General features: G+C 41.3%; 1 protein-coding gene across 7 annotated transcripts in view; it reads left to right on the forward strand.

The window, feature by feature from the left end:
- LOC102400060 (zona pellucida binding protein) overlaps positions 1-25,411 on the forward strand; it is a 197,315-nt gene that overhangs the window by 152,576 nt on the left and 19,328 nt on the right. For 2 of the 7 annotated variants that reach the window (XM_025290808.3, XR_006552609.2), the window contains one exon: positions 7,815-11,756. The exons of the other annotated variants lie outside the window; for them this stretch is intronic. In XM_025290808.3, coding sequence (XP_025146593.2) covers positions 7,815-7,909 — 95 coding nt within the window. In that variant the 3' untranslated portion in view covers positions 7,910-11,756. Of the gene's footprint in view, positions 1-7,814; positions 11,757-25,411 lie in introns of those variants that run through there. 7 annotated transcript variants of the gene reach the window in all.

Consider the following 25,411-nt stretch of genomic DNA (forward strand, 5'->3'; position numbering starts at 1 on the left):
TATTTTGCCTTGGGTTTATCCTGTTTGGGACTCTCTGGGTTTCTTGGACTTGGGTGATTATTTCCTTCCCCATTTTAGGGAAGTTTTCAACTATTATCTCCTCAAGTATTTTCTCATGGTCTCTTTTTGTCTTCTTCTTCTGGGACTCCTATGATTCGAATGTTGTGGCGTTTAATATTGTCCTGGAGGTCTCTGAGATTGTCCTCATTTCTTTTAATTCGTTTTTCTTTTTTCCTCTCTGATTCATTTTATTTCTGCCATTCTATCTTCTAATTCACTAATCCTATCTTCTGCCTCTGTTATTCTACTATTTGTTGCCCCCAGAGTATTTTTGATCTCCTTTATTACATTATTCATTATATATTGACTTTTTTATTTCTTCTAGGTCCTTGTTAAACCTTTCTTGCATTTTCTCAATCCTTGCCTCCAGGCTATTTATCTGTGATTCCATTTTTATTTCAAGATTTTGGATTATTTTCACTATCATTCAGAATTCTTTATCAGGTAGATTCCCTATCTCTTCCTCTTTTGTTTGGTTTGGTGGGCATTTATCCTGTTCCTTTACCTGCTGGGTATTCCTCTGTCTCTTCATCTTGTTTATATTGCTGAGTTTGGGGTGGCCTTTCTATATTCTGGCAGTTTGTGGAGTTATCTTTATTATGGTGTTTCCTCGCTGTGGGTGGGGTTGTATCCGTGGCTTGTCAAGGTTTCTTGGTTAGGGAAGCTTGTATTGGTGTTCTGGTGGGGGAGCTGGATTTCTTCTCTCTGGAGTGCAATGAAGTGTCTAGTAATGAGTTATGAGATGTCAATGGATTTGGAGTAACTTTGGGCAGCCTGTATATTGAAGCTCAGGGCTGTGTTCCTGTGTTGCTGGAGAACTTGTATGGTATGTCTTGCTTTGGAACTTGCTGGCTCTTGGGTAGTGCTTGGTTTCAGTGTAGGTATGGAGGCGTTTGATGAGCTCCTATCACTTAATGTTCCCTGGAGTCAGGTGTTCTATGATGTTCTCAGGATTTGGACTTAAGCCTCCTGCTTCTGGTTTTCAGTCTTATTTTTACAGTAGTCTCAAGACTTCTCCTTCTATACAGCACTGTTGATAAAACATCTAGGTTAAAGAAAAAAGTTTCTCCACAGTGAGGGACACCCAGAGAGGTTCACAGAGTTACATGGAGAAGAGAAGAGAGAGGAGGGAGTTAGAGGTGACCCAAATGAGATGAGGTGGAATCAAAAGAGGAGAGAGCAAGCTAGTCAGTAATCACTTCCTTATGTGCGCTCCACAGTCTGGACCAATCAGAGATGTTCATGGAGTTATACAGAGAAGAGAAGAGGGAGGAAGGAGACAGAGGTGGCCTGGAGGATAAAAGGGGGGAATGAAAAGGAGAGAGAGAGATCCAGCCAGTAATCAGTTCCCTAAGTGTCCTCCACCGTCTGGAACACACAGAAATGCAAAGAGTTGGGTAGAGAAGAGAAGGTGGGGGGGGGGGGGGAGACAGAGGTGACCTAGTGGAGAGAAAGGAGAGTCCAAAGGGAGAGAGAGCAGTCAAGCCAGTAATCTCGCTCCCAAGTAAAAATGAATACTGAAGATTGGGTTCTTAAAGGTACAAAATTGATAACAAATACCAAAAAGCAAAGATTAAAATTCTAGAGTAGTGGTTAGATTTTCAAAAATACAATATTAAAGAGAAGAAGAAGAAAAAAAACAAAGTCACAAAAGTTGTTTTATATATATATATATATATATGAAGTGTGCTTTAAAAAAGTCTTTTTTTTTGAAAAGTAATTGTAGGTTATAAAAATTAAAGGAGTAATAGAGGACTTAAAAGTTTTAAAAAGTTAAAAAAAGAAAATAAAAAAAAGAATGATCATAAAAATAGTAAAAATGTATCTAGGACTTTCTCTGGTGGTGTTGTGGGCAGTGTGGGGTCAGTTCGTTTTCGGATAGTTTCTTGGTCCGGCTTATATTTCTCAAGATCTATAGGCCCCTTCCTATGTAGTCGGTACTAACTACAGGGTTTTAATCTATTGCACCTGTCACTTCCAAGGCGGTTCCCTCGGTTTTAGCTTCTGTTTGCTGGTCTCTTCAGTGTCTGATTTCCGCCCTGACACAAGGGGGTGGTGGTGGACACTTTTTTAGGCTCACTTGTTCAGTGGCACTGTGGGGAGGGAGGGACGCTGCAAACAAATAACACTGGCATGTGCTCGCAGTGCCTCAGCCACACTGGGCCTGCCCCCGCTCTTGGCGCGTGTGCCCTCCCTGCCCACACAGCTCAGGCTCTAGGTTGCTCCGCTGGGAACCGTTGGAGGCTGGCCCTGGGCTGCATGCATCTCCTAAGTCTAAGCCGCTCAGGTTCAGGCACTCGGGTAGTCCTCAGAGGCGCAGACTCCGTTGGACCTGTGTTTTGTGCCCTTCCCAGCTCTGAGCAGCTCGGGTGATGAGGTGTTTGGTGAGTGCAGTCACTGCGACTTATCACCTCTCCCGTCCCTGCTGCTCGGTTTTCTGGGTGTACAACTGGTGCACCTTCTCAGGCAGATGACTGTCCAGAACCCCAAGAAGTCTTAGTAAGCAAAGAAGCCTGCTTGCAGTTTGGTAGATAATGTCTCTCTGGGGGTGTGATTGCCCCCTTCCGGCACTGGCTGCCTGTCACCAGAGGGGGATGGTCTGCAGCTGGCTAGTTCTGTTCAGCCCTTCTGTGTGCAGGCCTGGCGGTGTCTTAGGGCTTTTCACATGGTAGCTATCCCACAGTCTGGTTTGCTAGCCCAAATTAGTTCGCTCTGATTACCCTCCCGGGCATTCAGGCCCCATCCTTACTCTAAGCAATGCAGCCCGCGCCTCCCTGCCCAGCCCCCGCTGGTGGGTGCAGGCATCTGCGCTGCTTCTCTGCTGGCTGAGTTACCGTTGGGCTCGTAATCTGTGGGTTTTAATTATTTACTTATTTTTCCTTCCTATTATGTTGCCCTCTGTGCTTCCAAGGCTCGGCACAGACTCGGCAGTGAGAGCGTTTCCTGGTGTTTGGAAACTTCTCTCTTTTTAAGACTCCCTTCCCGGGATGGAGCTCCGTCCCTACCTCTTTTGTCTCTTTTGTTGTCTTTTATATTTTTCCTACCTCCTTTCGAAGACAATGGGCTGTTCTTGTGGGTGCCTGATGTCATCTGCCGGCATTCAGAAGTTGTTTTGTGGATTTTACTCAGTGTTTAAGTGTTCTTTTGATGAATTTGTGGGGGAGAAAGTGGTCTCCCCGTCCTATTCCTCCACCATCTTAGGACCACCTCCCGCTTAGGCTATTTTGAATCCCTTGAGATTTCAAATGAGTTTTGTGATGGATTTTTCTGTCTCTGAAAACACCACCACTGAGATTTTGATAGAGATTTCATAGCATCTGTAGTTTTCAGAGACAGAGATTTCATGGGTAATTTTTAGTAGTACTGACATATTAATAACATTAAATACTAAAGAACATGGGATATCTTTCCATTTATTTGTCTTTGGTTTATTTCTGCAATTTTTGGTAGTTTTCAGTACACAAGAAATTGCCTCCATGGTCAAGTTACAATAGCATATATTTTTGATGCTATTGTAAGTAGAGCTGCTTTTTTTTTTTTCATTTCCTTTACAGATTGTCTAGTCTATAGAAACACCACTGATTTTTGCGTGTCAATTTTGTATCCTGCAACCTTGCTGAATGTTGTATCAGTCAATATTTTTTAGTGTGGAATCTTTAGGATTTTCTTCATATAAGATCAGTTCAGTTTGATCGCTCAGTCATGTACAACCCTTTGCAACCCCATGGACTGCAGCACACCAGGCTTCCCTGTCCTTCATCATCTTACAGAGTTTGCCGAAGCTCATGTCCATTGAGTCAGTGATGTTATCAACCCTCTCATCCTCTGTCATCTTCTTCTTCTCCTACCTTCAGTCTTTCCCAGCATCAGGGTCTTTTCTAAGGAATCAGTTCTTCGCATTAGGTAGCCAAAGTATTGGAGTTTCAGCTTCAGCATCAGTCCTTGCAAAGAACATTCAGGACTGATTTCCTTTAGGATGGACTGGTTGGATCTCCTTGCAGTCTAAGGGACTCTCAAGCATCTTCTCCAGCACCATAGTTCAAAAGCATCAATTCTTTGGCTCTCAGCTTTGTTTATAGACCAACTCTCACATCCATACATGATACTGGAAAAACCATAGCTTTGACTAGACGAACCTTTGTTGGCAAAGTAATGTCTCTACTTTTTAATATGCTGTCTAGGTTGGTCATAACTTTCCTTCCAAGAAGCAAGCGTCTTTTAATTTCATGGCTGCAGTCACCATCTGCAGTGATTTTGGAGCCCAGAAAAATAAAGTCTGACACTGTTTCCACTGTTTCCCCATCTATTTTCCATGAAGTGATGGGACCTTAGTTTTCTGAATGTTGAGTTTTAAGCCACCTTTTTCACTCTCCTCTTGCACTTTCATCAAGAACCTCTTTAGTTCTTCTTCACTTTCTGCCATAAGGGTAGTGTCATCTGCATATCTGAAGTTATTGATATTTCTCCCAGCAGTCTTGGTTCCAGCCTAGCATTTCTCATGATGTACTCTGCATATAAGTTAAATAAGCAGGGTGACAATATACAACCTTGACGTACTCCTTTTCCTATTTGGAACCAGTCTGTTGTTCCATGTCCAGTTCTAACTGTTGCTTCCTGACCTGTATACAGATTTCTCAGGAGGCAGGTCAAGTGGTCTGGTATTCGCATCTCTTTAAGAATTTTCCAGAGTTTGTTGTGATCCACACAGTCAAAGGGTTTGGCATAGTCAATAAAGTAGAAGTAGATGTTTTTCTGGAACTCTCTTGCTTTTTCTATGATCCAATGGATGTTGGCAATTTGGATCATACCCACTAAAAACAGGGATAGCATCACTCTTCCTTTACCATTTGAATTTGCTTCCTTTTTCTTGTCTAATTGTTCTGGGCAAGACTCAATACTGTGTTCAATGGAAGTAGAAATGGTCGTCATCTTTTTCTAATCCTGATGTTGCAAGAAAATGCTAAGCTCCCATCTCAAGGGATTTCCTAGTCCAACTTCTCACTGAGAGCACGCTCCGTGTCTTATAGTTTGATCTTTATTTGTGTTTCCCAAATTCGTGATTTGTTTGAGCACTATTTTGTGGATCAATAAAGTAGCAATCATTGGATATTTGTATTTTCTCTTTTGGGCCTGTTTTTAGTTTTCTATCCTTTTCTCATTGATTGATATGAATTATGTATGTTTTCTGAATGATAGTCCTCTGGTGGCTACATAGCTGCAACTATTTCCTAGGTTTCCTGCTTAACTGTTGTCAATTTTATGATTCTTTTTATTAAGTTTCTAATTTTAATACTAAATGAATCAATTATTTTATATTATTGCTAGTCACTTTCTCTTTAAAGAAATTAGTCCCCATCTAAAATTCATGAAGATTTTTTCCTGTATTTCCTTATCATTTCTTTATATGTTGATACTGATCAGTCACCAATGGTTCCTTCTCTTCTTATTGAAATAATCAAAATTTAATTAGTCTACTCTTTTAACTGTAGCTATGAGATATTCCATTCCCTGAGACTCAAACCTGAAAGATGATTTCACTAATTTTGTACTTTAAATTTAATAATATTTTAGCATTTTCCCTCAATTTGGCTTAAGAGAGAGCAAAATATTTCAGAATATATCCTAGGAGAGAGTGTTACAGATAAGGGCCCTGGTCTGGTACTCAGTGGTAAAGAATCTGCCTGCTAATGCAGGAGATACAGGTTCAATCCCTTGGTCAGGAAGACCCCTCGAGAAGGAAATTGCAACCCACTCCCGTGTTCTTGCCTGGGAAATCCCATGGACAGGAGGGCCTGGCAGTCTATAATCCATGGGATCACAAGAGAGTTGGACATGATTTAGCGACTGAACAATATAAATATACAGTATTATGAAAGCTTTTTAAATATAAGAATATTTATTAGAATATCATTATTTATGCTTTGGTTTCAATGGTTTTTTGCCAGTTTCCGTTCTGTTTGTGACAGTCATGTAAAAATATGTGTGTAAGACTTCATGCAGGCTTCTGTTCTCCATGTTTAATGTTTAACATTTTTAATACCTTTGTTCAGTCTTTCTATATTTGTGCTTCAAGAAATATTAATATGTTTCTTTGAGAGAATGTGTACCATGGTCACACTCCTTTGAGAAACACTATATCATTAGAATTTTACCACATGCATTTTTACTTTAAATACTCTTCTTATTACTGCAGTAAATCAATTTAATTTTGTTTACCATTTTTTTTCCATCTGGAACATTAATTTCCAAATAAAATATCTATTAAAACCAAGGAACTCTATGAAACCTAGAACAGAGAATACTTTCTCTGAGTGATGGTTAAGATATTTCCCAATTTGAAAAAATATATATTTTGAAAGAAATATGAAATTAAATAATATAATATGACCCAGATCCAATCAGTGACATGTATTATTAAAATTATGGCACTAAAAAAAAAATCTTACTTCATGGCCTATGATAACCCATCCTTGGATGTGCTCTTATTAACATCTTTGTGGTCCCTTGGCTGATGACATATGCAATAGGAAAATCAGAGACCCAAGCCCTATTAGAGGGCTGATGTCTTCCCATGACCTTCATGGCAGTACACACGTAGAAGAGGTGGGTGAAGATAGCAGCCAGGCAGTGCACAGGGTTAAGCATTTGTTGAGTGCAGTGCTTGTCACAAACTTGGTGTTTTCTTTTGTAAGTCATCTGATTTCAGTCCTCACAATAACACTATGACTTGATTGTCATTGTACCTCTTTTAGAAATGTTCAGTTCAGTTGCTCAGTCGTGTCGGACTTTTTGCGACTCCATGGACTGGAGCGTGCCAGACCTCCCTGTCCATCACCAATTCCCAGAGTTTACTAAAACTCATGTCCATTGAGTCAGTGATGCCATCCAACCATCTCATCCTCTGTCGTCCCCTTCTCCTCCTGCCTTCAATCTTTCCCAGCATCAGGGTCTTTTCAAATGAGTCAGTTCTTCGCATCAGGTGGCCAAGAAATGAGGAAGCTAGAACTACGAGAATTGACTACTTTGCCCAGGATCCCAAACTTAGTCAACAAAAAGAATGTATTTAACATAATGTATTGGTTTCTTTCTACCTTTCTTTATTTCCCATCATGCAGAAGGAACATTGGTAATACTGATGATAGATCCTTATGTTAGGGATGACCAATCTGAGTTACATTTTAGGATAAGTAATTTTTCTAAAATTACCCTTTTAGCCCATGATAGAAATAGAATTTGAAACCAGATGATTGTTAAAAATAATCTGCAAGTCCTTCCCATATTTGCGGCTGTCTTTATACATCTGGAGTATGCTTACTATGGACCATCTGGTAGTCACATTGTTCTAGAATTTCCAGGATGGCCAATAAGCCTGCTAATGTCAACACTGTGGGCTGTCTTTGCTTAAGCTTACATGAGACATTTAGAGGAGTCAAACTCATAGAAACAAATTGTGGAATGGTGGCTGCCAGGACCTAGAAAAGGGGGAATAAGGAGGTATTTAATGGGTGTAGAGGTGCAGTTTGTCCCAGATGCAAAAGTTCTGGAGATTAGTTGTGCAATGATTTGAGTATACTTGACACTACTCAACTGTATACTTAAAAATGGTTAAAATGGCAGATTTTATGTTATGTGCATTTTACCACATTTAAAACCAAAAAGAAAAAAAAATCTTCTTTGAAAATGTATTCTCCATCTAAAGTTAAACTACATGGCATCAGGAGACTGTTACTTACTAACTTATTTTTTATTCACAGTGATCTGCAGTCCTGGGTCTTATAACTCCCGTGATGGAATTCACTGCCTTCAGTGCAATAGCAGCCTGGTGTTTGGAGCAAAAGCATGTTTATAGGTCCATTTTGAGCTCGTCGATGGTTTGTCAAACACAAAAGTATATTTTTGAAGTATTGATATATAATAAATCACTATTATGCCAAAATTAAATGTATTAGATTTTACCAAAAAAAAGATGTCATTTTAATTGAAATGCTGTATATCCAAATTCTTTATACACAGAACAGCCAATAATCTTTATTCATTAATGCCAGACCTACATATGACTCCAAAATATTTCTTGGGTCACTGTATTTAAGATAATTTCAAATATACTATATTAGGTTAACCCAAAAGGTTTTTATGATTTTTCAAAAATTGCCCATTTTGTCATTATTATATGTTAACTAATCTGAGGCCACCATATTCTTCTACAGTAATTGTAATTTCAGCTTGTTTCAGTTCTTTTCTTTAATTTTATGTGATTTTATTCCTTGCAGTTTGAACTTTCATAGCTCAAAGTCACTTTTTTAAAACTCCAAGTCTTATTATTGCAATTTTTAGCTACTTTAGTTAAGACCTAGACCCATACACACACATACCCCCAAACACATTATGGGTTTTTAATACAGTTCACTGTGCTGATCTTAAACTTTTCAGTTTAAAGTCCCTCAAATTATCTTTTTGACATCTTAGAATAAAGCAGTCATTGTAGGTGCCTAAATTAACATTTGAAGGACTTCTCTGGTGGTCCAGTGGTTAAGAATCTGCCTTGCAATGCAGGGGACACAGGTTTAATCCCTGCTCGGGGAACTAGGATGCCACATACCAAAGAGCAGCTGGCCCACACACAGCTAGACAGTCTCTGCTGCATGCCGCAACTAAGACCCAGTGCAGCCCAATAAAGAAATGCATGTCTTTAAAAAATGAATAAATAATTCAACATTTGAGCTTTTGTGGAGACAAAGAAGAGCTAAGCAGCCCCTTCCCCGACAGCCTCTCTAAGGATGAGAGTCCAGCAGCTCTTCCACTCCTTCCCTGTTAAAGTGTCTGTGACAGGCACTGCTACAGCCACCTCACGCTGTCTCAGCCTGGGGTGCTGTGTTCCAATATGAAAAATTGCCACAGATTTAGACGTTAATTACAGGGAAAATACATGAGTAAATCACAGAATCAGTAGCTTCTCAGTTTATACTTACTGCTTTATTATATTTGTATCAGCTTTATTATACTCTTTGGAATGTTTCCTGTGTTTCTCTTCATCTTACCTTTCTTGAAACATGAACACATGTGAATGGCAAATGCACACAGGTTGGATCTGGATGCAAGTGTGCAGGACACTGGACAGTTTACAGAGAGGCATTTACTGACCCTGAGGCCCTGTGTGGCATTTTGAAAGGTCCAGTTACTATATTAGCTTCTCATTTGTTCTCCCTGTGGGTAAGTGTTACCCTGGAATTCTCACAGAAATACAGAGGCAAGGGAAATGGCATTTCTTTGTGAGCCCTAGTGATGTTTCTCTAACAGGCCCTTTGGACTGTAATCGTGTAGTAATTGTTTTCCTCTATTTTTTAGAGGTTTTTCAGGAACCTTATTTCTACCCTTCAGTAACATGTTTCTGCTGTTTTACTGTTTGGGTAGCTTATTGTTCTTCTAGTACATGCTTTCTGTAACTCGTAAAAGACCTATTAAGTCTCCATCTGTGAAAGCAGTGCAGCCTCCTTGAGTTTCCAAATTTCTACATTGTATAGTATGTTGAATTGGGATACGTATTCTTTCCTTTGTACTCCCTGAGTTGGGATTAGTTTCTTCTTATTTAACAGCTCAGAGGACTTGAATTTCCCATGAGTCTTTGTAAGGAGAGACCAGGATCAGCCCCTCGCTGATCAGCTGGGAAGCAGCACGGGGTGTCACGGTGGTGTGGGCAGAGGAGGGCAGAAGGACTCAGGGTGAGAGGGGACAAGGGGCAGGGTGATCAGGGCCAGCTACAGATTCTCACTTCACGGAGGCTGGCCAGGAGCAGGGCCACGCAAATGCCGGGGTGGAGCAAGGCCAGATTTAAGCGTGCAGGCAGAGAGAACAGTTGGTAGAAACTGAAACAGAGAATAGACTAGGAGCAGAAAGAGAAATGTTCATTATTTCTCTTTCTTGGGTCCCATAATGAAATGTTCTTTGCCCTGTTTGATCACGTGTCACATTTATTTTAGTTGCCTGTATGTCTGTCTTTCACATTCAATGATATTAATATACCAGAGTATTCCTAGTTTCCTAGCCTTCTTGATAGCACATAGCTATGACCTTAGTAAGTTTTCAATTACTTAATAGATTATTAATGTCCCATCAATATAAATGCTTTAAAACTAAGATAAAAGTTGCCTCTATCGTATTGACAGATAGGTTGTGGAATGTTGAAAGTTGTAAGCAGTTGACAATGTGTATGATTAAAAACTATAAACTAATCCCTAAGATAGATTGTTGACATAAGGCAGTTTTGGTGTTTATTATTTTTGTTAATATCAAAATAATATCTTGCATTTATATAATGACTTATTTTTATCAAAACTTTTCTTAAATTACACAGTCTGATGTTTACATTGACCTGTGAAGTTATGGCAAATATGATTCCATTTTGTATTTTATTGTTTAGATTTTTTCTCATTATAGATGTGTAATATGCATTCATTTGGCAATATGTAATATTGGTCCAGTAATTTCACTTAAAGGACACTATCCAAAGGAAGCAGATTAGAGATCAGGTGAAATATTCCATCTAGGGTTACTAATAATAAAAATGGAATTAATAGAAATTATCTACAAGAGCAAAATGGTTAAATAAATTATGTTGTTTCCATGTGGTAGCATGTTATGTAGTACTATATAGAGTTTAGAAATGGAGACACAAAGGTAGAGAACAAACATATGAACACCAAGGGTTGTGAAGAGGAGGGTGGGATGAATTGGGAGATTGAGATTGAGTTATACACATTACTGATACTTGTGTAAGACACATAACTAATGAGAACCGACTGTATAGCACGGGGAACTCTACTCAGTGCTCTGTGGTGACCTAAATGGGAAGGAAATCTAGAAAAGAGGGGCTATATGTGTACATATAACCGATTCACTTTGCTGTACAGCAGAAACTAACAGCATTGTAAAGCAATTATACTCCAATAAAAATTAATTTAAAAAATAAAATATTAAAATTTTAGGTCTTAAAACACAATGAACCAAAATGTTAAGAGTGACCATCCTTTGTAATAGATTCCTGTGTGAGGTTTTTTTGATACCATCTGTTTTCCAGATTTTCTGCAATGAAATGAATTACTTTGGGAAATCCTGGAAGCAGTAAACATATTTTGACAAATGACAAGAGTAACCATTTGGGGAAGACACTGTTGCTCATCTCTTCAGTATCAACTTGCCCACCTTCTTCCCAGTGGAACACCAAGTTTGTTTACTCCAGAGAACTGTCCTTCTTAGCCAGTCAGCATGTGGCTTTTTTCTGACCTCTGTTTTGTTGAAACTGTGAGGTGAATGCCCTGAGGATGGAGCCCACACTGAGGACCCAGAGTGGAGACTCAGGAAGAGCTGGGCCTTGATGGTGATGATGAATCACTGCCCGTATTTTGTCTGAATCCCAGCCTGTCCTGGACTCCCCAGCTCTGTGAGATACAAAAGCTTCTTTAGTTAAAGCAAGTTAGGTTTTCTGCAACCAAAAGCATGCTAATTAGTAGAGTGTTCATTCATTATAGGAAATAGGTAAAACAGAGGAAATTAGAAGTAGGGGGAGAATACCACTTATTGCTTCATAACCCAGATGTCAGCAGTGTTAACATTTGGGGAAATTTCCTACATTTGTGTGAATTCTTTATTCATGCATATGCAGCCAGTATGTCCCTTAATATATAATGTTTTCTATAGAATTGTATTCACCTCAACATAATTTTGGGATTCCCTTGTAGCTCAGTTAGTAAAGAATCTGCCTGCGGTGCAGGAGACCTGGGTTCAATTCCTGGGTCAGGAATATCCCCTGGAGAAGGAAATGGCAACCCACTCCAGTATTCTTGTCTGGAGAATCCCATGGACAGAGGAGCTTGGAGGTCTACACAGTCTATAAGCTCACAAAGAGTCGGACACGACTTAGTGACTAAACCACCAACATAATTTTAATGACTATTACATTTGATACATTTCAGCAAAATTAATATGGCGAAACATTTCTAGTTGTTGGACATTTCTGCTGCTTCCAGATTTTCACTGTTCTGTATAGCATTATAGTTAACATCTTCTTTCTTAATACTTTGGTATTTTTAAGTCTTCTCTATGCTGAGTACCCAGAAGTAGAATATTATAATCCTTAGGACCATTTGCTAGATTTCTTTCCTAAAGAATTGTACCAATTTATAGTCCCACCACGGAGAAGGCAATGGCAACCCACTCCAGTACTCTCACCTGGAAAATCCCATGGATGGAGGAGCCTGGTGGGCTGCAGTCCATGGGGTTGCTAAGAGTCGGACATGACCGAGCGACTTCACTTTCACTTTTCACTTTCATGCATTGGAGAAGGAAATGGCAACCCACTCCAGTGTTCTTGCCTGGAGAATCCCAGGGACAGGGGAGCCTGGTGGGCTGCCATCTCTGGGGTTGCACAGAGTTGGACACGACTGAAGTGACGTAGCAGCAGCAGCAGCATAGTCCCACCAATGATATATATCAGAGTACATACTTCACCACACCCTCTCTGAATTCATTTTTAAAATGACTTATTTCAACAGATGGAAATAGTTTCTCATGTTTTTTCTTTCTTGGAGTACTGATGAGGTTGAGCATCTTCTGATACATATAATAGATAACACTTGGTAAGCTTGAAAGTGAAAGTGAAAGTCACTCAGTTGCGTCTGACTCTTTGTGACCCCATGGACTATACAGTCCATGGAATTCTCCAGGCCAGAAAACTGGATTGGGCAGCCTTTCCCTTCTCTAGGGGATCTTCCCAATGCAGGGATCGAACTCATGTCTCCCACATTGCAGGCAGATTCTTTACCAGCTGAGCCACAAGGGTAAGCTTGGTTAAGCTTGAATCCTAGCAGTTCCAAGGGTGTTTGGTTTCCAAGTGTTACCTGCAGTATGTATCAGAAAATTGTATTTGCTGGCTTACAGCAAAAGCTTATCAGGGATGTGCATTGGTTGTGTCAGAATTACCCAGTGGGGACCCCTCCAGTTAGTTATGTCTTGAATAATAATCCTCTCTCTCCTTGAATGTGGGTAGAACCTGTGACTTGATTTTAGACAATAGAAGGTGTCAAAGATGACAGAGTCACTTGCATAATTATATTACATGATGCTCTTTATTAGTGTCCGGGAGCAGGAGATCCTCCTGCTGGCACAGAAGGAGCTGCTGTGTCATGAGTGGACCTATAAGAAGACCAACTGTTAAGGACCTGCAGGGGGCTTAGAGAGCTGAAGGCAGCCCCTGCTGTCAGCTGGCAAGAAAGCAGTGCTTCAGTCCTTAGACCAAAAGGAATTAGATTCTGCCAGAAACTACATGAGCTTAGAAGAGGACACCCTCCTGTAGAAAGGCACCCAGCCCAGCCAACCCCTGCCAACAGCTCTGTCCTGGGTAGAGGACCTCTCTAAACTGTACCCCAGACTCCTTTCCTTAGAAACAGGGATGAAATGAAAACAGGATTGTTTCCAGTCATGAAGCATATGGTGATGTGTTACCCAGCAATAGAGAGTATGTACCCAACACCCCCCTTCATGGGTCACAGGCTTGTGATAAAGGGGCTTGGGTAACTCCATAAAGCTATGAACTGTGTGTGCAGGGCCACCCAAGATGGGTAGGTCATAGTAACAAGTTCTGACAAAACATGGTCCACTGGAGGAGGAAATGGCAACCCACTTCAGTATTCTTGCCTCAAGAACTCCATGAACAGTATGAAAAGACAAAAAGCTTTGATATGGAAGATGAGCCCCCTCAGTCTTAAGGTGTCCAATATGCTGTTGTGGAAGAGCAGAGAGTATTTACTAGTATCTCTAGAAAAATGAAGCAGCTGGGTCAAAGCATAAATGATGCTCAGTGTGGACGTGTTGGGTGGTGAAAGTAAAGTCCGGTGTTGTAAAGAACAATAATTGCATAGGAACCTGGAATTTTAAGTCCACAAATCAGGGAAATTGGACATGGTCAAGCAGGAGATGGCAAGAGTGAACACTGACAGGAATCAGTGAACTAAAATGGATGGGAATGGGCGAATATAATTCAGATGACCATTATATCTACTACTTTGTATATATAGAGAGATAGTGTTCTTGCCTGGAGAATCCCAGGGACGGGGGAGCCTGGTGGGCTGCCATCTATGGGGCGCACAGAGTCAGACATGACTGAAGCGACTTAGCAGCAGATATATAGATATTGATATATTAGATATAAATATATTTATATAATATATAATGTGGACATTTCACATGCTAGCAAGGTAACGGTCAAAATCCTTCGAGCTGGTCTTCAACAGTATGTGAACTGAGAACTGAGTACAAGCTGAGTTTAGAAAAGGCAGAGGAACCAGAAATCAAATTGCCATTGTCCATTGGGTCATAGAGAAAGCAAGGGAATTCCAGAAAAACATCTACTAATGCTTCATTGACTACATTAAGCCTTTGACTATATGGATCACAACACAAACTGTGAAAAATTCTTCAAGAGTTGGGAATACCAGACCACCTTGCCTGCCTTCTGAGAAGCCTTTGTGCAGGTCAAGCAGCAGTAGTTAGAACTGGACATGGAACAGTTGTTGTGGTTCAGTTGCTCAGTCATGTCCAACTCTTTGTGACCCCATGGACTGCAGCACGCCAGGATTCCCTGTCCTTCACCATCTTCTGGAGCTTGCTCAAACTCATGTCCATTGAGTTGGTGATGCTATCCAACCATCTTGTACTCTGTCATCCCCTTCTCCTCCTGCCTTCAATCTTTCCAAGCATCATGGACTGGTTCAAAATTGGGAAAGGAGTACATCAAGGCTGTATATTGTCACCCTGCTTATTTAACCTCTATGCAGAATGCATTATGAGAAATGCCAGGCTGGATAAAGCACAAACTGCAATCAAGGTTGCCAATCAGTAACCTCAGATATGCAGCGGAGAAGGCAATGGCACCCCACTCCAGTACTCTTGCCTGGAAAACCCATGGACAGGGGAGCCTGGTAGGCTGCAGTCCATGGGGTTGCTAAGAGTCAGACACAACTGAGCAACTTTACTTTCACTTTTTACTTTCATGCGTTGGAGAAGAAAATGGCAACCCACTCCAGTGTTCTTGCCTGGAGAATCCCAAGGATGGGGAAGCCTGGTGGGCTGCCGTCTATGGGGTCACACACAGTCTGACACGACTGAAACGACTTAGCAGCAGCAGCAGATATGCAGATGACACCACCCTAATGACAGAAAGCAAAGAGGAACTAAAGAGCCTCTTGATGAAAGTGAAAGAGGAGAGTGAAAAATCTGGCTTGAAACTCAGTATTCAAAAAAGATCATGGCATCCAGTTCCATCACTTCATGGCAAATAGATGGGGAAACAGTGCGACAGACTTTATTTTCTTGGGCTCCAAAATCACTGTGGATGGTGACTGCAGCCATGAAATCAAAAGATACTTGCTCTTTGGAAGAAAAGCTATGACAACTTAGTGTATTAAAAAGTAGAGACGTTACTTTGCCGACAAAGGTCCGTCTAGTCAAAGCTATGGTTTTTCCAGTAGTCATGTACAGATGTGAGAATTGGACCATAAATAAGGCTGAGAACCAAATAACTGATGCTTTTGAATTGTGGTGCTGGAGAGGCTCTTGGGAGTCCCCTGGACAGCAAGGAGATCAAACCAGTCAATCCTAAAGGAAATCAACCCTGAATAATTATTGAAAATACTGATGCTGAAGCTCCAATATTTTGGCCATCTGATACAAAGAGCCAACCCGTTGTAAAAGACCCTGATGCTGGGAAAGATTGAGGGCAGGAGGAGAAGAGGAGAACAGAGGATGAGATGGTTGCATGGCATCACCAACTCAATGGACATGAGTTTGAGCAAACTCCAGGAAATAGTAAAGGGAAGCATGCCAAGGAAGCCTGGCATGCTTGGGGTAACAAAGAGTCTGACACAACTGAGCAACTGAACAATGACAACTGTGGGCAACAACTCCTTAGAAGAAGTGGAGTAGCCCTCATAATCAACAGAAGAGTTTGAAATGCAGGACCTGGGTGCAGTCTCAAAAACAACAGAAAGATCTTGGTTCCTTTTCAAGGCAAACCATTCAACATCACTTTGATCAAATCTATGCCCCAACCACTGATGCTGAAGAAGCTGAAGTTAACCAGTTCTATGAAGACTTACAAGACCTTCTAGAACTAACACCAAAAAAAAAAAAAGATGTCCTTTTCATCGTAAGGAGTTGGAGTGCAAAAGAAGGATGTCAGGTGATACCTGGAATAACAGTAAAGTTTGGCCTTTGAGTACAAAATGAAGCAGGTTAACAGTTTCATGAAGAGAACACACTGGTCATAGCATACACCCTTTTTCAACAACCCAAGATGTGACTCTACATATGGACATCACCAGAAAGTCAATACCAAAATCAGATTGATTATATTCTTTGCAGTTGAAGATGGAAAAGCTGTATACAATCAGCAAAAACATGACCAGAGCTGACTGAGGCTCAGATCATGAGCTCCTTATTGCAAAGTTCAGGCTTAAATTGAAGAAAGTAGGGAAAACCATGGGCTTCCCTGGTGGCTTAGCAGTAGATAATTCGCCTGCAATGCAGGAGTCACAGGAGATGCAGATTCGATTGCTGGGTCTGGAAGAGCCCCTGGAGGAGGGTATGGCAACCCATTCCAGTATTCTTGCCTGGAGAATCCCTATGGACAGAGGAGCCTGGTGAGCTACAGTTCATAGGGTCACAAAAAGTCAGACATGACTGAAGCAACTTAGCATGCATGCACAGGAAGAGCCACCAGCATTCAGGTATGACCTAAATCAGATCCCTTTTGATTATACAGTGGAAGTGACAAATAGACTCAAGGGATTAGATACGGTAGACAGAGTGCCTGAAGAACTATGGATGAAGGTTCATAACACTGTACAGGAGTTAGTGACCATAACCATCCCAAAGAAAAAGAAATGCAAGAGCATGATGGTTGTCTGGGGAGGCCTTACAAATAGCTGAGGAAAAAAGAGAAGTGAAAGGCAAGGGAGAAAGGGAAAGATATACCTGACTGAATGCAGAGTTATAGAGAATAGCAAGGAGAGAATAGAAGATCTTCTTAAATGAACAGTATACAGGCAGAAGAAAATAATACAGTGGGAAAGACTAGAGATCTCTTACGAAAATTGGAGAGATCAGTTTTCATTTCATGCAAAGATAGCCACAATAAAGACAGAAACACTAAGAACCTATGAGAAGCAGAGGAGATTAAGAATAGGTGGCAAAAATACACAGAAGAACTATACAAAAATATATTAATGACTCCAATAACCACGATGGTGTGATCAGCTCACCTAGAGCCAGACATCCTGGAATGTGAAGGTAAGTGGGCCTTAGAAAGCATTACTACAAACAAAGCTAGCTGGAATTCCAGCTGATCTATTTCAAATCCTAAAAGATGCTGTGACTTTAAAGTGCTGCACTCAATATACCAGCAAATTTGGAAAACTCAGCAGAGGCCACGGGACTGGAAAATTTCAGTTTCCATTCCAATTCCAAAGAAAGACAGTGTGGAAGAATGTTCAAACTACTATACAATTTTTCTCACTTCATGTGCTAGTAAGGTTATGCTCAAAATCCTTCAAGCTAGATTTCAGCAGTATGTGAACATAGAACTTCCAGGTATACAAGCTGGGTTTCAAAAAGGTAAAGCAACTAGAGATCAAATTTCTACATTTGTTGGATCATGGAAAATGCAAGGAATTTCCAGAAAAACTTCTGCTTCATTGACTGTGCTAAAGCCTTTGACTGTGTGGATCACAATAAACTGGAACATTTTTCAAGAATTTCTTTATTCTTCAAGATGTGGGCGTACCATATCACCTACCTGTCTCCTGAGAAATCTGTATTCGGGTCAAGAAACAACAGTTACAATTGGACATGGAAAAGCTGAGTGGTTCAAAATTGGGAAAGGAGTAAGACAAGGCTGTATAGTGTCACTTTGCTTATTTAACTTATATGCAAATATATCATGCAAAATGCCAGGATGGATGAATCACAAGCTGGAATCAAGATTGCCAGGAGAAATATCAACCACCTCAGATATGCAGATGATACCACTCTAATGGCAGAAAGTGAAGAGGAACTAAAAGAGCCTCTTGATGAGGGTGAAATAGTAGTGAAAAAACTGGCTTAAACCTCAACATTAAGAAACTGAGATCATGGGATTTCCCTGGTGGTCCAGTGGCTAAAATGTCATGCTCCCAATGCAGGGGGCCTGGGGTTCGAACCCTAGTCAGACAATGGATCCCACATGCTGCAAGGAAGACCAAAGATCCCGTGTGCAACAACTAAGACCCAACACAGCCAAATAAATAAATTAGAAAAATTAAGATCATGGCATAGGTTCCCATCACTTCATGCCAAAAAAAAGGGGAAAAAGTAAAATCAGTGGAGACAGATTTTATTTTCTTGGTCTCCAAAATCACTGTGGGTGGTGACTGCAGTCATGAAATTAAAAGATGCTTGCTTCTTGGAAGGAAAGCTATGACAAACCTAGACAGCATTTTAAAAAGCAGAGACCTCACTTTGCTGACAAAAAGTATAGTCAAAGCTATCATTTTTCCAGTAGTCATGTATGGATGTGAGAGTTGAACCATAAAGAAGGCTGCGGAGCAAAGAGTTGATGCTTTGAATTGTGCTGGAGAAGACTGGGTCCACTGGGCAGCAAGGAGATCAAACCAGTCAATCCTAAAGGAAATCAACCCTGAATATTCATTGGAAGGACTGATGCTGAAGCTGAAGCTCCAATACTTTGGCCACCTGATGCGAAAAGCCTGACTCATTTGAAAAGACCCTGATGCTGGGGAATATTGAAGGCAAAAGAAGAAGAGGGTAGCAGAGGATGAGATGGTTGAATGGACTTGAGTTTGAGCAAGCTTTAGGAGAATGTTGAGGATAGATGACCCTGGCATTCTGCTGCAGGTCCATTGGGTTGCAAAGAGTCAGACATGACTTAGTGACTGAACAACAACCAATGCACAGGGAGTAGACCTTCAGTGAGTGCAGCCAGAGTGGAGGGTGCACAAGCTGGGTCGGCTGAAAGTATTGTGAGTGTCATCTCCAGAGAGCCTGGGTTCAGAATGTTATTCAAACAGCTGAGAAACACACTCACAATTTGCTTATTTGTCTAATTTACTGGACTCTGAACCCAGCAGTGGGTTGCCCTGAACAAAGCTGACAGCCTGGAATTACTTGGCATACTGAGTAAAGCATCTGACAGCTAAGGGAGGCTGGAATGCTTACGTGGACTTTTTATATATGCTTTCTATACTGACCCCCCTATTATTGGCTCCTGATCAGCCCAGAGGCCACTCCTTTCCAGGGCTCGGAAGAGTTCTTGGTGAAGAGAGTGCTGGCATTCTTGAGGCCTATGTCCTTGCAGCCCTTTGTGGTACAGGGACGGGAGTTGAAATGAACTCCATGAATCACTGGAGGGTGATGGCATCCTGGAGAAAGGCCGTGCAGAGGCTGGAGGCAGGTGGATGTTAGGGCTGAGACAGCGATCAGGATGACTAGATCCTGATCTAGTTGTGTTGGTATATCTAGCTAGGGATCTTGTTGTGTTGCTCATGACGCCCCCCAGGACTGAAGGAGTTGGAGGGCAGTTCAGTCTGTTGAATTCAAACTTGGGTTGGTTCATCAGCTCCAGGTCTGCTGAGAATCCTGGCTTCTTAGCTAATCTCCAGAACTGAATCAGTTCACAATCTAACAGATACCTTGGGGCAGAGGCAGCCGCAGTGGCTCTTCAGAAATGACCGCCATGCCGCCCAAGATTTATGCTGCACATTTCACCAGCCTTCCCAGAGAAACCCATGGCCGTTTGCTAAAATGGATGCATAATAGAGAGTCAAAAATATTGAGTACTTTCGAGGTTACTTGATTCTGGCTCTCAACTGATGTTACTGCCAGGATCTGAACACCACTCTGCTCAGGGTGGGGGCTAGTAAAGGAGTGTGGGATCAGTGGGCTGGATGGGTCCCGTGATCCACTGCATGGCCTACTTTTCCAAGTTCCAGGATACATAGTTAAAATAGCAGGTGGATGAATTCCTCTTGTTGGTTCCATGAACAATGGAACAGAGACTGGAAAGGCCTGGTGGAATCCCTAGAACTGTCCCTGCCTATGAAAATAATAAATGAAAAGCAACGTTGCATTTCTGGAGGGATTTAGGAGATTAGTTCTGTTTTCAAAGACTAGAAGATGAAGGATAGTGATTCCTCACACATCATCATACTCCTGTCATCTCTGTGGCCTGTGCAGAAGATGCTGGACCTTAGAGAATGACCATCCAACCCATTAGATGAGGTTCCAGTTGCAACTTCCTTTCCAGTCATTTATTTACTAGAATAAATTGAAATAGGCTAATATGTGGTCCACAGCTGCTGATCTGGTGAATGCTTTCTTCTTTGAAGTCCACCAGAAGCAGTTTGCTTTCAGCTGGGCAGCCAGGAATAACAGTTTTACTGTCCTGCTGCAGGACATGCCAGGTTCCAAGTGCAGACAGCTGGCAATCCAAGCCTTTCATGCCTACATGAAAGGTACCATGCGGTTGCAGTGGTAAACAGGAATTATCATATTCTTCCACCCTTTGGTAAGATACACGTGTCAGAAAGTTGGATATATGCCCCACAGGAATTCAGGAGCCTGCCACCTTGGTGACACTTCTAGGGGTTTTGTGATGTGGTGCCTGTCAATCTCCTTCCATGACTGTGGAAAAATTTCTTCATCTGGCTGCTTCCAGTAAGAAAGGGGAAACAAAGCCAAAGAGGGGAGTTCTCTTGGTTTTGGAATCAGTATGTATTTCTACTAATGTGTTTCTCTTGCTCATTTACTAAGTTACCCACGAAGCTGCCAGTTTTGAATGAGACTCAGAGCAAGAGATGGCTCTATAGCCATTGCAGGCCCTGCACATGCTGCTCCCCACCCAGGCTGGTGTCCCCATGTGACCAGCCACGGGCGAGCCAGACAGGTGTGCATGGGAAGGGCTCGGGCGGCTCCCGCAGGCTTGTGCTCCAACTCCCCTGGTTCCCACTCCTGCCTCCCCACCACACCTGCACCTGTGACCTCACAGGGATCCTCTGGACATATTCACTGGGGAGAAAATGTTTTAGCCTGATTTGTAGAAGATTGTACACAATATGTTGGAAGCACCCAGAAGTAGACAGTTCTAAGCCATACTCAAGGTGTTCCCCTAACAGTAGGGGAGGGAAATAATCCCAAGAGATGGACTTTAAGCTGTGCCCTTTTGTATCCACTTGGTCAGAAATGAGAGTTGATTAGACATCTGGATCTGTATAAATTCTTCAGCAGTAAGCAAAAGTATAGTGGACAGGATTGGAAATTTGGTGACAAGGAGGAAATGTGTGTGACGAGATCTCCTGAAATAAACACACTGAAGGTGAAGTCAGCTGGGAGAGCCTGACCACCTGATGACCAAGGTGACAGCTCTGTGGTCAGTGGTCGGCCTCTCTTCCTCGCCATAAACCAAGTTGCTATGGTGACAGAGATGCAAGATCTGTCTGTTTATCAAGACACAACCTGGCTGCAACGTGTTCTGAGAGCCTTACCTTCCAACAAGAAGCCCCCATTATGGCAGCTTTTACCAGGGAGGTGGCCAGCTGCCCAGGCAGCAAGTGCAGCAGTGGGGCACCAAGACCATCCTGACAGGGGCTGGACTTTGTTCATTCTGGACCAGGGTACAGGTTTGTGTTCCAGTATCTCTGCCAAAACCACTGCCTGGGGTTTGTGATGGTGATTAAGTCACTAAGTCCTGTCTGACTCTCTGTGACCCCACGGACTGTAGCCCTCCAGGCTGCTCTGTCCATGGGATTCTCCAGACAAGAATACTGGAGTAGGTTGCCATGCCCTTCTCCAGGGGATCTTCCTGACCCAGAGATCAAATCCATGGATCCTGCATTGCAGGCAGATACTTTACCACTTACCAAATGCTATTGTAACACTGCTGCTGAGTTCATTCTCTAGGAGGTAAATCCTGGCAATAGACTTGTATTCTTACAGTGTCCTGGCCGTACCCTGTTCCCTGTTGCCGCGAAACATCCTTACTAACAGGATGGTAGGTTGGTCTGGTGAAGACTCTTCTGGTGCCGCCTGAATGGATCACTCGGTGGAGCTCAGGTAATGTCTTCTTGGGTGTGATCTATGCTCTGAATCAGTGACCAATAGCAACTGGCCATCCTCTTCACTGACTTTCACTTACAGAATTATAGTGATTATTTGAAGAAGGGCAAAGTGGAAGGACTGGCCCTCCCTGTGTGACAATAGTATACAGTGTCACTTCTGTACTTAAGATTGTGTTAAGATTCTCACATTTACCCTGCTGATCTACTGGCCAACTGCCTCTTGGCCTCTGCAGCTATGGACTCTGCGAGTTTAGAGGTATTATATAGTATTTACCGAGGTAGGAACACTTCTATTAAACTGTAACCTGGAACTTCCACCTCATGGTCTTGAATCAACATGTTAAAACAGAGGTGACTCAGGTCAGAGGGATTGATTCTAATATTCAGAGCAGATTGGGTTCCGAGCACTCTGGACACAGAGAGGAAGGCTGGGGTTCTCAGTGGCATGTCCAAGCACCTTTGTGTCCTGTGGCAGAGTGAACTGAGGACCACAGTGCCCAGGATAGATGGGGCATGTACCCTGGAAGAGGCCTTGAACAAACAAGTGGGTAAAATGTTCCAACCAGGTGACACTTGGCTTTCATCATTGGCAGCACAAGAACCCCATGTGGACACATGGACAGAAGAGCCAGGACAGCAAGGTGAAACTACATGTGCTGCCAGAGGCATGGAGTCCCATTTTCCTGGACTCTTCTAACTCATGTCAGCCTACCTGGAACAGAGACCAACACTGAGTCCGCAGTACAGTCTGCTTCTCAAGGACACAGCAATTTGATAGCAAGTCGCTGATTTATCTTCTTTCAATGGGCCATCCTTTGAAGAACTGTTCAGCCATTATTGTTCAGCACTGCTTCTCAGGAGCCTTGACCTCTAGGCATGGAATCCTGCCCAGAAGAGTAGCCAGCCAGGGATGGGACCACTCCACAGAGTAGAAGGTGCAGGAGTGGACACTTCACCACCCAGTAGGGGAGCAGGAATGCCATCTGCTTCTTCTGGTGGAGGGCAGGTGGGAGGGCCAAGGCTGCTGAAACCAAGGGTGGGATACACTTTTCTGAGGGTGTGCACCCGGGGTAAGTTAGGTATGGGCAAAAAGTCTCCTACTATTGGTCATCCTCTTCCCATGCTCAGCCTTTCTTGGAGCACTTTTGTCTGTGCCTGTGATGGGTCTGGATTCTAGGGGAGGCAGTAAGGAAACCAGGGAACTCTTTCTGTGGTGCTCCTCAAATCTCACTTCACTTAGGGGACCTCCTGCTTCTTTGAAATTTCCAGAGTCCTCTTTTGTTTCTTTGTTATGTCCAGGGTTTTTAGTAATAAGGAAGAATCTTGGAGGAATGAAACTACTCTGTCTGGCAGAACCAGATGTCTCCTAAAGTATAATTTTACTATCTTAATATTTTGCAAGTCTCAAGTGACTGCCTCTTCCATTCCTGATGTTATTTGTGCCTTGTCTTTCTTTTTGTCCATTAGATTTATAATTTTTACTGTGACATCTCATTTGTCCTCTGGGATATTTGGAATTCTATTAGCAACATATGGAGACTTTTTACTTAGCTCTTCTTATTGATTTATAGTTTAATTGAACTGTTGTCAGGATTTACAATCTGGATGATGTCAGTTCTTTATGTGTTGAGACTTTTCTTTGTAGCTCAGCCTAAAGTCATTGTTTATAAATTTCCACATGTACTTGTAAAAACAGTATGTATTATATAATTTTTTAAGGAAGAATTATGTACATGTCCACCAGGTCAGCTTTGTTAATGAAGTTAATCAGGTTGGTAAATGTCTCTTTTATAAATGAGTATTTTGTCTCCTATTCATTTTACCAGTTATATATAAAAATACTACTGTATAAACTATCCTATACATTTTTATCTAGATCTAATGTTTATTTTTTTACCGTCTTATATCCTTATATTTTAAGAATGCAGTTGACATAAAGGTATTTTCAGTTAAATGAAAACTGAAAAAAATCACTAACTATAGAAATTCACTAAAAGAGATACCAAAAAGTATTGCAGAAAAAATATGATTTTCAATGAAAGATGGAATAAAAAACAGTAAAATAGCAAATACAGGGATATAGCCAAATGAATAATGAGTATCAGAAAAATAATAGTAAAGACAAGGTTAAAGTGCATAGAATTAAAGTGCATTAAATAACATACATAAGGAAGAGGTAAATGGAGTTAAATCATGCTATGACTTGGCATTGTCTGTAAAAATGATAAAAGCATCAATGAGTATTACATCTTAATAAGGCACGCATGTATTCTGCAGTCTGGAGGGTACTGTTTCTGCATATGAAATTCTAAGGTGGCAATGGTTTTCCTTTAGCACATTGAAGATCCTCACTGTCTTCAGAATTCCATGGTTCCTTTTGATACCAAAAGAATTATATCTTCTGTCCATCTTTTTTTGTTGCTTTTGGCAGGAGAATTTTTCTAAGTTAACTAATCTTCCAATTCAATAATGTGACATTCTTAGCTTTAAATTGAAAATTTTTGGTTTTTGTTTCTTTTTAAAGACGTCTTCCTCCAAGCTAACATGGAGGAAACTAGTGAAAATGTGCACTTAAGGTATTTACTGATTATTAGACCCTATTTCTAGTTATGCAGCTTAGTGAGCATTGCATTTAATTTTAGAAGTGACAAAGTGAGAATGCCTTGTCATTACTGTCTGTACTGTGGGATGTTTCTATTATAGATACTGCTTCAGTGTAATGTCCATCCTTTATTTAAATAAGAAGTGAAAACCATAGTGTATATTTAAGTCTCAAGGATTATATTGAAATAACTCAAAGTATTTGTAGCATTTTGAGTATTTTTTTAATGACACACATATTACTCTTCTTGTTTAATAGAGTTTAAAAGCCTGAAATATTTTAGAAGTATTCTTTTAAATGTGACTTTGTGTGGTAGTGCAAAACCCAGCTTAATAGTTCACTTAATAAATCTGCTCAACACACATACCCATGAACCAATGCATGCACATTGGACCTAATCATATAAATTCAGCTCCATACATAGTTAAAGTATTATAAAACATATTATTGGCAGATATTATATATTAATGGGGTACAACTAAGTTATTGTATGTTTTAAATTTATATATTTTAGAGGCATAGAATGAGTCCTTTGCTGTGCTGTGCTCAGTCGCTTCAGTCATGTCCAACTCTGCGACCCTGTGGACTG

Source organism: Bubalus bubalis, chromosome 8, assembly GCF_019923935.1.
Source record: "Bubalus bubalis isolate 160015118507 breed Murrah chromosome 8, NDDB_SH_1, whole genome shotgun sequence".
Classification (NCBI taxonomy): domain Eukaryota; kingdom Metazoa; phylum Chordata; class Mammalia; order Artiodactyla; family Bovidae; genus Bubalus; species Bubalus bubalis.